We start from the raw sequence: 12338 nt of genomic DNA, 5'->3' as shown, positions 1-12338 counted from the left end.
CTAACTGTGGTGACTTAAAGGAGAATGCCCACCACCACCACCACAGGCTCCTATAAAACCCCAGGATTCTAACTGTGGTGATTTAAAAGAGAATGCTCCCCACCACCACCATAAGCTCCTATACTGGAATGTTTGGTTCCCAGTTGGTTGACTATTTAGGAGAGATTGGAAGTGTGGCCTTCTGAAGGAGGAGGTGTCACTGGGGTGGGCTTCGAGATTTTAAAAACCCACATCAGGCCCAGTCTCTCTTCATCTCTGGCTCTTTGCCGCCTGTTTATAGAGCAGATATAAGCTACCAGCTGCTGCTCCAGCACCATGCATGCCTGTCTGCCTCCATGGTTCCTGCCATGATTATGAACTAACCCTCTAGAACCCCTAATTAAATGCTTTCTTGTATAAACTGCCTTAGTCATGCCTCTTCGCAGCAGTAGAACAGTAAGCACTAGCCCAACAGGTCCCAGGTCCTACTCTTGACACAAGCTTGCTATTTTCCAGGGGTGGACACCCTCAATCACTTTCACACATTTGTGTTTACTTCAACTCAATGATTATCTAAAGCAGACACTGTTAGGTGGAGGTAATATAAAGATGTTTATGTATGAATAGCATACTCCTGGAAAAGGCCAGCACTACAGAGGTAATTACATGGCTCCTGGGACACAGGGGGGAGCCTACCAAAAGCCTGGGAGAGAGACTGACCTAGTTTGCTTGGGCCAGTGACCTCAGAGCTGTGAATCCTCTCTTCTGATCCTAGCTACCCAGCTTGGTACTTGACATGGGGCTAGGAGGCAATAGAGGTGGGCTCTGCATGGATCTTCAGAGCTGCTCTGATGTGGTTAGGGCCTGACCCTGGAGAGGTACTTCATTCTCTGCCAACCAACTTCACCTTGGTCAGGAGGAGTGTGATGGTCTGAAGAACCAGGAGCCTCAAAGCGCCTAAGAAACCTGGCCAGTGTTATTCATGGAACTGGCTCTGGGCCCAGCAGACCCAAAATAACTCCCACAGGTGTTAGATCTGAACATGTGATATGAAAATTCTAGGAAAGAAAATTAGCTGTGGTAGCATATATGTGTAACAGCTGAAGCAGAAGATCATGAGTTTAAGAACAGCCATGTCTACCTAGACAGACTTGGTTTAAAAACAAAAAAACAAACAAAACCAAAACCAAACCAACGACCAACAGGAAGTTCTAGAGCAGCAAAGCTTGGTGCAGAACCACAGCTACGCGGTTCCCCTGCAAGGTCCCCAAAGCACTGGGAAGCACAGACCCTAGCTTAGGATTCCAGCCAGGTCCTGCTGACCTCGGCCTGTGCTCTGAGGTTTGGACGGTTATTCCCAGTGTTGCTCTTACACAGAGCTCCCACACAATCCAACCACCCTCACTCAGAGAAGCTGGTCCTTTTAATGTGGTAACTCCAATTTGGTTTAGAGCAGTGCTTGAAACATCCACTTGTTTTCGTCTGTCCTGGATGAAGTTATTTGCTGAGACCCTTCCCACAAGGATAAAATACTACTAACAAATTTATTAACAAAGTATAACTTGTCCACTTTTATTGTACATTATTTAAAGCTAGTAGAGCTAGAAGCCATTGGGGAAATTGTCACCTGAGCCTTCCTGGAACCCACGTACTAGTGACTTCAGCAATAACCACAAGACGGCCAGGATCATTCTCCAGACGCATTATCAGCACAATCTGCTCCAGAACTCAGGGCATGTCTGGCATGTGCCTCTGGCTTCGGGAAGCTGTCCACTGAGCTTACTTAGTACCTGTAGGATGTTACTTCATGGGTAGAGATTCTACTGTTGGATTCTTATTTAGCTCACCACGCCCTTAAGGTTGGCCACGCCTCTTCTAGCACTCTGTCTTAGATCAGTCCTCCAGAGTCAAAGAACTGGAGAGCCACTTGGTCTCACCTGCTCTGGTTAAAACCAACAGAGAAAGGAGTCTTCCTTCTCTACCGCCTCCTCCTAGCCTCTTTACCCCCTCAACAGAACCCGTCAATAGCTGTGGGGTGTGGAAATGAAGCTGGTGAAGGAACCAGTGGGAAGGAGGTCGAGTGCCACAGGCTCCTGAGACTCCTACAAGAGTTCTGATCTACTGTACACAGGATAGTATTTGAGGTGGCTCCTGGCACACTGGTGAGACAACACAAAGGACCAGAGGCCAGGGTGGTAGCTGCTTCCCTCATCTTCACAGAAATCACCCCAGGTGTCCAGCCCCTTCTCTACAGGCTCCCAGTCATACTTGTGCCAAGTCATGTACACATGTGTACTCATATATAAACACATATACAAATAAATAAATGAATAAAAAATAACCTGGGCATGGTACCCACGACTACCATCCCAGAGCTAAGAATCCCTGGAGTACCCTGGCCAGCCAAGGTAAGAGGCGAGCCTAGGTCTCAGTGAGAGACCAGTCTCAAAGCAAGGCTCCCGCAGAGTGACACAGCTGACTTCTAGCTTCCACATGCGCATGTGCACATGTACGTGTGTGCACAGACACACAAGATTAAAATACGAACCACTACTCTGTAGCGACAACTGTAAAATAAGTTAAAATCTAGGTGTGAAGCCCTGGATTTACAATAGTATACTTTTTCACAAACTTCTTCATGCGTTTGATTTTCTTCTTCAAGGTGTCAGAATCTTGTTTTAAAATATACCGAAAATATTTACAACCTAAAAATGAAACAAAATAAAAAGTTTTAATATTTATCAAGTTTTTAAGAATACTTCTACTTTTAAATTTTTCTTTAGTCCTAGAACACTAATGATCCTGAACATAAATTCGTTTGTGTCGCGTATACCAATGTGGCTTAAGCATCCTATAAAAGCCTCACCAGGAAGGCCGTATGACTTCCCAGGATGGCTCACCCACAGTTCAACTCCACCCCTCCTCCTAAGCCTAGTCATGGCGACGTACACATTACATAGACCCACTTCTACCTGAGCTGAACCCAGCTCGGGGCCCCCACTCCCATTCTAGTCACTTCTGAGGCTCCTAAAGCCCTGAGCACCCCAAGAACAGATGAACGAGGGCCCACTTTCTAGGCTCAGAGTCCACCAAAAGCTACATCCAGATAAACAGAAACAAACCACAGACCTTTCCCTAAGAGGACTCCAGCTACAAAAGCTTTCTCACAAGCCAAATCAGTGTCCGCCTTCCAGTCACTCTTCGCCCAAAAGAAGCTGAAGTGAAAGGCTGGCCACCAGCTCCTCCTAGATTTCCACTCTTCTTCAACCCACTCGGAACGGCTTCTGAAAGGAAACAGAACAGGGAAGTCAGTGAAGCAACACGGCTGTGGTCACAATCTGAACATGAGCGACATCTAAACGACAATGACACGGAAGACACTTCCAAGCTGACGTCCACACATGGTCGAGGCAGTAGCGTGGGGGCAAGCCCGAGTCCACTCTTTTTGTGAACATCCCATTTCCACTGCACAGCCAATGCATTGCACCAGAGTGATCGACAGCAAGGCTGCTGAGTTAAAATCTAGGACTGAAATCTCAGCTCCTTCATCTCTAATTATATGATCCTGAGCAAGCTGCTAACTTTTCTGAGTCTCCCTTTCTCAGACAGTGGAAACAGCTATTTCCTGGCATCTCTGTTAGGAGCTAACTAGCCCAGCAGTGCCATAGATCCCATGATCTCATGATCTCCTCACACGGTGCCTGCTGCAGAGGAAGTGTTAGCGATTACTATAATCACTCAAAAGGTGCTTTACAATCCTAGGTAAAATTACATGCTACCAAAATTACTATGCCAACTCAGATGCCATTATTACACAAACATACAAACACACGAGCAAACTAAGTGTTCCCCAACAACCTGTGTAAATGTGTATTTAAGGCCCGTGGCCACCCTTGTGATAGAACTTCTAGATTCAACATGTGAACAGTGCAGTTCTTGACCTCTAGGAACCCTGTGATCCAGTAGGGATTTAAATGGTCCCTGATCATTCAGTGATTGATAGTGACTGGGCTAACCTATCACACTGCCATAGTGTGAATGCACTCATCATTGGATGCAGAAGTGTAGGGACCATTATGATGAAGTGAGGTGCTATGCTAGGCCTAAGACATTAGGAGTCGAGTCACTGGAACACTGTAGGCTAGAGCCTTGTAAGAGAGCCCCAGACAGCAGCTGTCTCTTTCACCAGGGGAACACAGCAAGAGGGCACTGAAAACCAAGAAACTGGGCTTCACCAGACATCAAATGTGGGGCAGTGGTCTGTTCAGGCAACTTAGGCTCAGTCGAGTAATTGGCCTTGAGCCCCGGAGCCTCAGTGGGCAGTTTCTGCTTGCAGGGGGCAGAAGGAGCTCCGCTATAACTCCTAAGTCTTTGGCTCCTGTTTCAGTCACAACCCCTCACAGCTGCCCCTGCAGGAGATGTGTACTCTATCAGGCAGGCAATGCCCCATGCTCCCAGCATTCTAGCTGGACCCTACCCCCAGTCATCTGACCACAGCCAGGCATGCCCAAAGACAGATAGCCACGTCCAATACAATATAAGGGGCAGTTTGTCCCCTCCTCCCTCTCTTCTTTTCTTCCTCTCTTGCCTTCTTCCCCTCTTTCCTGCTCTTTGTTCTCTTCTCTTGCCTTCTTGCTCTCTTGCTTTCTTCCTCTCCTTTCTCTTTCTCTCCTTCTCTTTTCCTCTCCTTTCCTTCTCTCTACTTGACCAGCCTATTTTCTCTTTCCTATAATAAAATATCACATTTATACATTGCCTCCTTTTTGACTAACGCGCCCCACCACAGGCCTCAGCTGCAGAGAGAGAGAGACCGAGGCTGCAAGAATGAGCCACCCGGTACAACAACCAAATCTGCTGGCACCTTCTCCTTAGACTTGTCAGTTACTAGAGCTGCCTTAGGATTTACTCCTCTGTTGTCGGAACATGGTGCAAGAATGGAGTCATGGGAAGGGAATTCTGAGTGCCTTGAGAAATCTCCCAGAAAACAAGTGAAGAGTCTTGGCGACCTCAGTTTGGAGTGTGTGCTGTGCCCCTCCCGGGTGTAGCAGAGAGGAGTGAGTGTACTTCTGCTGTCATCCTATCTCTCTAAGAAAACCCATGGTTTTAACATGAGTGTCTTGTCCTTGTGATTGTACACTTTACTCAGGTGACTCTCCTTAACCCTCGGAGTATGAACTGTCTGATACTCTGAATAAAGTCAGCTACTGCAGGAGACTTTAGTCCACTTTGTTTTTAGGCCCTGTTCTCCCAGGTTCACGCTGCCAACTAGAGCAGTAAGCACAGGATAAAGTCAGTTCCGAAGCCCACAGCAAGTACTCTCAGACACAGGATTTCCTCACCAGCCAATATGGATATGACATTCAAGGAAAGCTTAATTCTGAGAGGCCTCTCTCACACATACAGAATGCACATGAGCAGGGACACACCTTTTCTCTTACCCAGAATGTGATGCTGACAGTATGTACTTCAGATGCAGCATTAGACACTGCCTGACCATGCATGCACTTGAGGATACAGAGTTGAATTTGCTAACAAGAAATATATGCACAGAAATTCTGTGTATTGGGCTTATGATTTTATATTTCCTAGCTTCTGATACTCAAAACAAAACAAAAACAAAACAAACAAATAAAGCCTATGGGAAATTCAAAAACATTAAGTAAAAAACTTTAAAAGCAAGAGTGAAAATGTTGGACTATTACTTATGATGAACAGTGATAAATGCTGTTTCTCACGTACTCTATTAACGTCTGCTTCAGATACTCTGCCAAGTGTTTCCAGGCCGTTATGTTCTTAGTGCATCCAGCAAAGTCCAAGACTTCAAACAATACTGCCAAGCCCAGTTTCCGATGTTCTTCTGTCTCTACAATGGTCACAACAGTCAAAGCTTACAGACAGCACTAGAGAAGTGTGCAGAGCAAAGAAGATGCATCAAGTTAATGAAGCATTATGAAATGCAAGTCTTCCAGCTGGTTAACTGTTTAAAATAACTCATTATGCTCACAGTGCTGTGATGAGCTGAAGGTTACTGGCGTCAAGAGAGTGAGCCTCTCCTGGAGGCTATACCCTCTATTTAAATACTGCCCACCCTATTTGGTGTTTTGGTAAATACAGGTTGAGACCTACAGACTTTGTAGCAACTGGCTTAAGCAAGCTGACTTCCTTCTAAGACATGTTCTTTACTATACTGCCCTGAAGCCCTCAAGGGATCAACAGGAGGCAAACCATTCAAGTGAAGGGCATTCCTAGTCCTAAGGCTCTCCATTAGGACAGACAGCAAGCATTTTAAGCTCTGTAAGCTGTAGATGCAGGATCTCCAACAGAGCCACGGGCTCTACAGTCATCATGCACAATCAACCACAGGCATCGCAGGAGCAGGTACAGTGCAAGTGAGCTCAGCTGTGAGAACAGGCAGGTCACAGATGGCTGGTCCTTCATGTAGGCTCTATGCACAGAGGAGTAGAAAACACAATTTTACCTGATTTTCTAAGCAAGGTATGGAATTCTAACATTAGTGTATGGGATGGCACAATCTCATGTAAAATCTGAAAGAGAAAAGTCTTGTCATTTACATATTACACAAATTCCAGCTTATTTCCATGTAAAATTCTTACTGGCTAATAGGCTCTCAACAAATGAACTAAGGATTTAAAAGGTTTTTTTCTAATCCAGTTTTTTTTTTTCTAATCCAGTTTCAATCCAAACATAAGAAGTATTCACCAAAAAGTTATTTTAGAAAGCAAAATTCCAGGAGATGGTTCTATGGGTAAAGTGCTCACTCTAAAAGCCCGAGGACCTGGGTTCAGAGCCTCAGCACCACATCAAAAGCCAGGGGTAGCAGCATGCACCTGTAATCCCAGCGCTGGGGAGAAACAGGGAACCCTGCGAGTTTACTGTCCTGGCAACCTAGCCAGCTGCCGGGCTTCAGGTTCAGTGAGAGCCTGAATCAAAGCAAGGAAGAGCAGCTAGAGATGGCTCGGTGGTTAAGAGCACATGCAGCTCACAGACACCTGCAACTCCGGTCCCAGGAGGGTCTGCCACTCCTTTCTAACCTCCACAGGCACTGCATGTGATACAGACATGCATGCAGGCAAAGCATCCATACCATAAAATAAAAATAAAGGAAAAAAGTTTAAAAAACAAGGTGGAGAACAACACAGGAAGACGCCTAACAGACTCCTGGCCTCCACGTGTACACATGTAGGGAGGGTGAGACAGGCGCACACAGGGCATGTACACATGTAGGGAGGGTGAGACAGGCGCACACAGGGCACGTGTGGTCTAGGAGGGAAGGTGAGACAGGCGCACACAGGGCACGTGTGCCCTAGGACACTGCTCAGGCAGTGGGACTGTTTGTCTAGTAGAGTATGAGGACCTCACTCTAATCTCTAGAACCCTGGCACTCTTGGAGTCTCAACACTAGAGGAGCATAGCCGTGTGGATCCCCAGGGCATGCTGAGCAGCCGGCCTACGTGACAGCATGCTGAGTTCCAGTGAGAGAGCCTGCCTCAGGAAACAAGTCAGGCCGGGCATGGGGGTGCACACCTTTGATCCCAGCACACAGGAGTCAGAGGACAGTGAATCTGTTAGTTTAAGGCCAGCCTGGTCTACATAGAGAGTTCTAGGCCAACCAGAGCTAAACAACAAGGCTCTACCTTAAGAAAAAAAAAATTTAAAGAAACAAACGAACAAGGTAGACAGCTCTCAAAAACAGACCCCGAGGCTGATCTCAGCAGTATGCTCATCCTTCCTCCCTCTCCCTCCCACCCCCCACAGCCCATCGCCCTCCCTCTCCCCCTCTCTAAAATTCATTTATATTCTCTCTCCATCCCCCTCTCAAAATTCTTGCTAACAAAAAGCAAAGTTTCCTGGAAGACTGAGTAAACAGACTATTCTGCTTGCTATAGTTAAACATTTTAAAGATTTTGCTTTTAGAAAGAATAAAAGAAGAAATTACTAAGCCAGGTATAATGGCCTAGGCCTGTAGTCCCAGCACTCAGGAGGCAGAAACTGGAGAACCTGGAGCTCAAGGCAAGGCCAGGCCATAGATTGAGAGTAAGGCCAGCCTTTCCGCCACATTACTGCCCATCTCAAAGGAACAAAACCAAAACACCGGGGAAATGCCTCTACCTTAAGAACACTTATGAGCTTCGCCCTTGGTGCCTTCTCTCTCTTGAGAAATTCATATAAGTAGACGTGGGCATTGGGGTTCGACGGGAACTTCTCATCATACGCGTAATTGGTGAGCATCTCTCGGGCTCCATCTTGATCACCATAGAACTCTAGCATCTGTATAAAATAAAGTATGTCTCAGATTAATTCTGTAAAATAACCACACAAAAAGATATAAGCTTACTGCTAGAATCGCAACAAAAATAAATAAAAATAAAAATCACAGAACGTCAAGGTAAGAACTGTTCCTACAAGAACCCCAAGTGCCCAAAGCAGAGAAGAGTAGCAATCACGAGTGTGACCCTCTGTGTCAGCCCGCAGAGCTTCACCCTAAGGAGAGTGCCCGAGAATCACAGTCTCTGTCCTGAAGGCTCAAGAGGAGCTAATGATCCCCACTACAGAGTGAGTGCAGAGTGGGCCCGAGCCCTCGGTCCTCTGCAGTGACAGACACTGGGACAGCTTCACACTTCCTGTGACTTCAGTTCCACCTTTACCCACTTCCCTCCTACATGCCACCATGTCTTTAGCAAGTATCCCGACTTTCTTTATCTTCAATAATGACAGTGCAGACTCAGACTTGCTATTCACAGATACATCGCTAAGATCGCTATGTACTTTACAGGTGTCTGGCCATGGCAGTCTAGCACTACCAACAAAAACTTAACCAAGGCTACTAAACGAAGGACTTAGCCATGAGGTAGTGGCACATGCCTTTAATCCCACCACCCAGGAGGCTGAGATGGGTGGATCTCTGAATTCAAGGACAGCCTAGTCTACAGAACAAGTTCCAGGACAGCCAGTGCAAATAAAAAGAGGAAGAAAGAGGAGGAAGAGGAAGAGGAGGAGGAAGAGGAGGAGGAGGAGGAGGAGGAGGAGGAGGAGAAGGAGGAGGAGGAGGAAGAGGGAGAAGAGAAGGAGGAGGTGGTAGAGGAGGAGGAGGAGGAAGAGGAGGAGGAATAGAAGGAGGAACGGAAAGAGGAAGAAGAGGAGGAGGAAGGGGAGGGACAGAGGAGGGAAGAGGAGGAGGAGGAAGAGGAGGAAAGATGGATGTGGATGTAGAGTTCAGAGGATTAGGTCCATCAAGACAGAAGACAGCTGAAGAGAAAGCATGAGCACCCAGATCACATGACACTAAGCAGGAAGAGGCTAGGAGTAGGCCCCCTCCTTACTGAGCACATAAAGGTTCCACAACGTCACAAAGCTAGTGGCCAATCACTTAAGCATGTGAATCTTTGTAGGACATTTCACACTCAAACCATAAAAAGTTATCCAGGTAAAAGTAAACAAGACCTACAAAGCATGTTAATAAAATAAGCAAAAATTATTTGGACTAAAAAAAGAGAAGAAAACATTTTCTCTATTAGCCTCCTTCTGCTTAAATGACAAAATTAACTAACACAATTCTGTATTTGAAAGAGTCTGAAGCAGAGCTACGCTATGACGCCCAGGCTAAGCACCTCGAGCTGACCTCAGAGCTGCCATGACCCTGCTTCAGGCTCCTCCGTGCTGGCCTGTGGGAAGTGACTTACCTCCACATAACTCTTCACAAAAGGATCCCACACCCCCGGGGTTTTAATCAGCGCACAGATATTTGTAGATGTCTTGCAGCTCTGGCTGAGCATGTTTCGGGTCTGTGCGGTGTAGGCGTAGTCATCCTCATCTGCTCAAAAGTAAGAGATTCAGAAGTTCATGTCAGAGAAGCCAGGAGCAGAGCTCAGGGGGTGAGGTCACTGGGAAGCTCTAGCAAGTGCCAAGACGACTGGCGCCTCCCACAGAACGCCCCTCAACAGGCACTGGCCACCTAGAAAAGCAATTACAGACCACAGCCCAGGTTAGCTTAGCAGCTGATGATCAATTACTGTGAATAATGACGATCCGCCCTCTACACCAGATCAATGAGCAGTCACCGAGAAAGGCAGAAAGAGACCTGACCAAGTTCAATAACTCTTATGTAATTAGAAACAGTCATCAATCTAGGAGTAGAAGAACTTACTCGTTCTGAATTTTTAATTAATTTTTAAAATTTAATTTAAAAAATAGCTGTTGAGCGTGGTGGTGCATGCCTTTAATCCTAGCACTCAGGAGGCAGAGGCAGGTGGGCTTCTGTGAGTTCAAGGCCAGCTGGGTGAGTTCCAGGATAGCCAGCATTCTGTTAACTCTGTCTAACAAACTTGGTGAAATCTGAGAAAATGGCAAGAAATCCTCTCTTACAACTTCTTTTCACTACACTAGGTTTGCATCAGGGCAATGAAGCAAGAAAACACAATGACCCCTATACTGAAAGGGAAGTAAAATTATCTCTATGAAAATTATATGATCCTGGTACATAGAACCACCACTGCTCCCCCGAACCTGTCCCCTGACACACACATACAAATCCATTAAAAACTCCTAAGGGCTGGAGATGGCTCAGTGGTTAAGAGCACTGACTGCTCTTCCAGGAGACCAGGGTTTGATTCCCAGTGACCACCTGTTTCCCACAACCATGCATATGTCCAGTCCCAGGGGGCCTGATGCCATCGTCTGGCCTCAGCAAGCAGCAGGTGCACATGTGGTGCGCAGACATATGCAGATACTACACATAAAATTAATTTTTAAAAACTTCATAAGCTTAGAAATAAGAGCGGAAAAGCAGATTAATGATGTGGAGAAATGTAAGAAAAAACAAAAAGCAGATCCCTAGCCTTCCTTAGGTTTAAGGAGGAGGCCAGCAATCACCAAGCTCATCAGATCTGACGGGCAGAGCCACAGCCGCGCAGGCGCAGGTCCTCAGGCCGTTCCCTCCGGAGGCTGCTCCAGAAGCCTGTTTCCACCTTAGAGGTTGGGCTTGTGGTTTTTGTTTTTTTTTGGTTTTTCTGGGGCGGGGGGTGGAGGTTGGGAGGAGGGTCTCACTGGCTGTCCTGAGACTCAACGATCCACCTACCTCTTTCTCCAGAGTGCTAGGATTAAAGACATGAGCTAACACCCCACTTTACCTGTGGTTACCTGTGACAGAATTACACTAAAGTAGCAATGACTCTAAACTAGTCGCCACTGAAACTACCTATCCTGTACACAGGAATGGTTGCGGGGTTTTGTTTCCTTCATTAAAGACACGAGATTAGGTGTCTGAGAGTTCCACCCATTACTAGACCCACAATCTCACGACAGAATAAAGCATGAACTGCATGAAAAAATGTAGGACATCATCTGCCCACGAGACTGGTGCACACCTCAACCCAGCCACCTCATAACTTGCTCGAGTTCTAGTACCACATGTAAGAAAAAGTGAATAACTTTAACTCAACCAATTCACACCAGTGTGTTTTTGTTTGCTTGCTTGCTTTTTTTGAGATGGGCTCCTGTAATACAAGCCAGCCTCACCTGAAACTCAAGGTAGGCTCAGCCTCCCCAGAGCATGGAGAAGCTCAGGGCCTGTGGCCCTCACGGCCCAGCTATCCCTTCATCACCAGAAAGCTGAGCTTGCTGACTCACCAAGCTCGGACAGCTCCGTCTTCTTCCTGGACCAAATGTAGTACTGTAAAAGGCCTTTGTAGGCCTGAACGAGGTTCAGCAACACTGCCTGAGAAGCCGACTTTTCGCCGTACCGCCATGTCTCTGCCTCACTTAGATTTCTGTTTGCATCCTCAAGCATTCCATGATGTAAAAGATACAACGCGTGCTGTAAGGAGATCTGTACCAATAAGAACCCATTGTCACTGAAGCCATTACAGAACTATTAGTCAGAAAGCTCAGGAAGAGATAGCAGCCGGCAGTGGTGGCGCACACCTTTAGTCCCAGCACTCAAGAAAGGCAAAGGCAAGTGATCTCTGACTTTGAGGCCAGCCTGGTCTACAGAGCAAATTCCAGGACAGCCAGGGCTACACAGAGAAACCAAAAACCAAAAACCAAAAACACTCTGTCATGTACATTTTTCAGATAAGCAAGGAAAGGCGTGTAAAACAACTAACATTATACAATTGCTGTAAAATTTTATAATACAGAATACAGTGCAGCATAGTGAGAAAGCTGGGCATAAGGCCACATTACAAGCTTGAACTAGTCACTCACTCAATGCTTCCCCTTCACCCTTCACAGGAGACAGATCAAGAGTAAGTTACAAGCTAATGCCGGCCTAGTTCACAGCAGACGACAGTCTAACAACTCCATTCACACTGAATACACTCAAAACACATCCTGCCAAGGAG

General features: G+C 46.5%; 1 protein-coding gene across 3 annotated transcripts in view; it reads right to left on the bottom strand.

The window, feature by feature from the left end:
- Positions 1-574: 574 nt before the first annotated feature.
- Taf1a (TATA-box binding protein associated factor, RNA polymerase I subunit A) overlaps positions 575-12338 on the bottom strand; it is a 23147-nt gene continuing 11383 nt past the window's right edge. For 2 of the 3 annotated variants that reach the window (XM_031337637.1, XM_031337644.1), the window contains exons 5-11: positions 11626-11824; positions 9681-9811; positions 8110-8268; positions 6458-6524; positions 5719-5842; positions 3109-3263; positions 575-2684 (exon numbers count right to left, since the gene is read on the bottom strand). In XM_031337637.1, coding sequence (XP_031193497.1) covers positions 2566-2684; positions 3109-3263; positions 5719-5842; positions 6458-6524; positions 8110-8268; positions 9681-9811; positions 11626-11824 — 954 coding nt within the window. In that variant the 3' untranslated portion in view covers positions 575-2565. The remainder of the gene's footprint in view (positions 2685-3108; positions 3264-5718; positions 5843-6457; positions 6525-8109; positions 8269-9680; positions 9812-11625; positions 11825-12338) is intronic. The other variant, XM_031337653.1, reaches the window with a different exon arrangement.

The sequence above is a fragment of the Mastomys coucha genome, unplaced genomic scaffold (genome assembly GCF_008632895.1).
Source record: "Mastomys coucha isolate ucsf_1 unplaced genomic scaffold, UCSF_Mcou_1 pScaffold1, whole genome shotgun sequence".
Classification (NCBI taxonomy): domain Eukaryota; kingdom Metazoa; phylum Chordata; class Mammalia; order Rodentia; family Muridae; genus Mastomys; species Mastomys coucha.
This window is presented reverse-complemented; position numbering and strand designations above follow the sequence as displayed.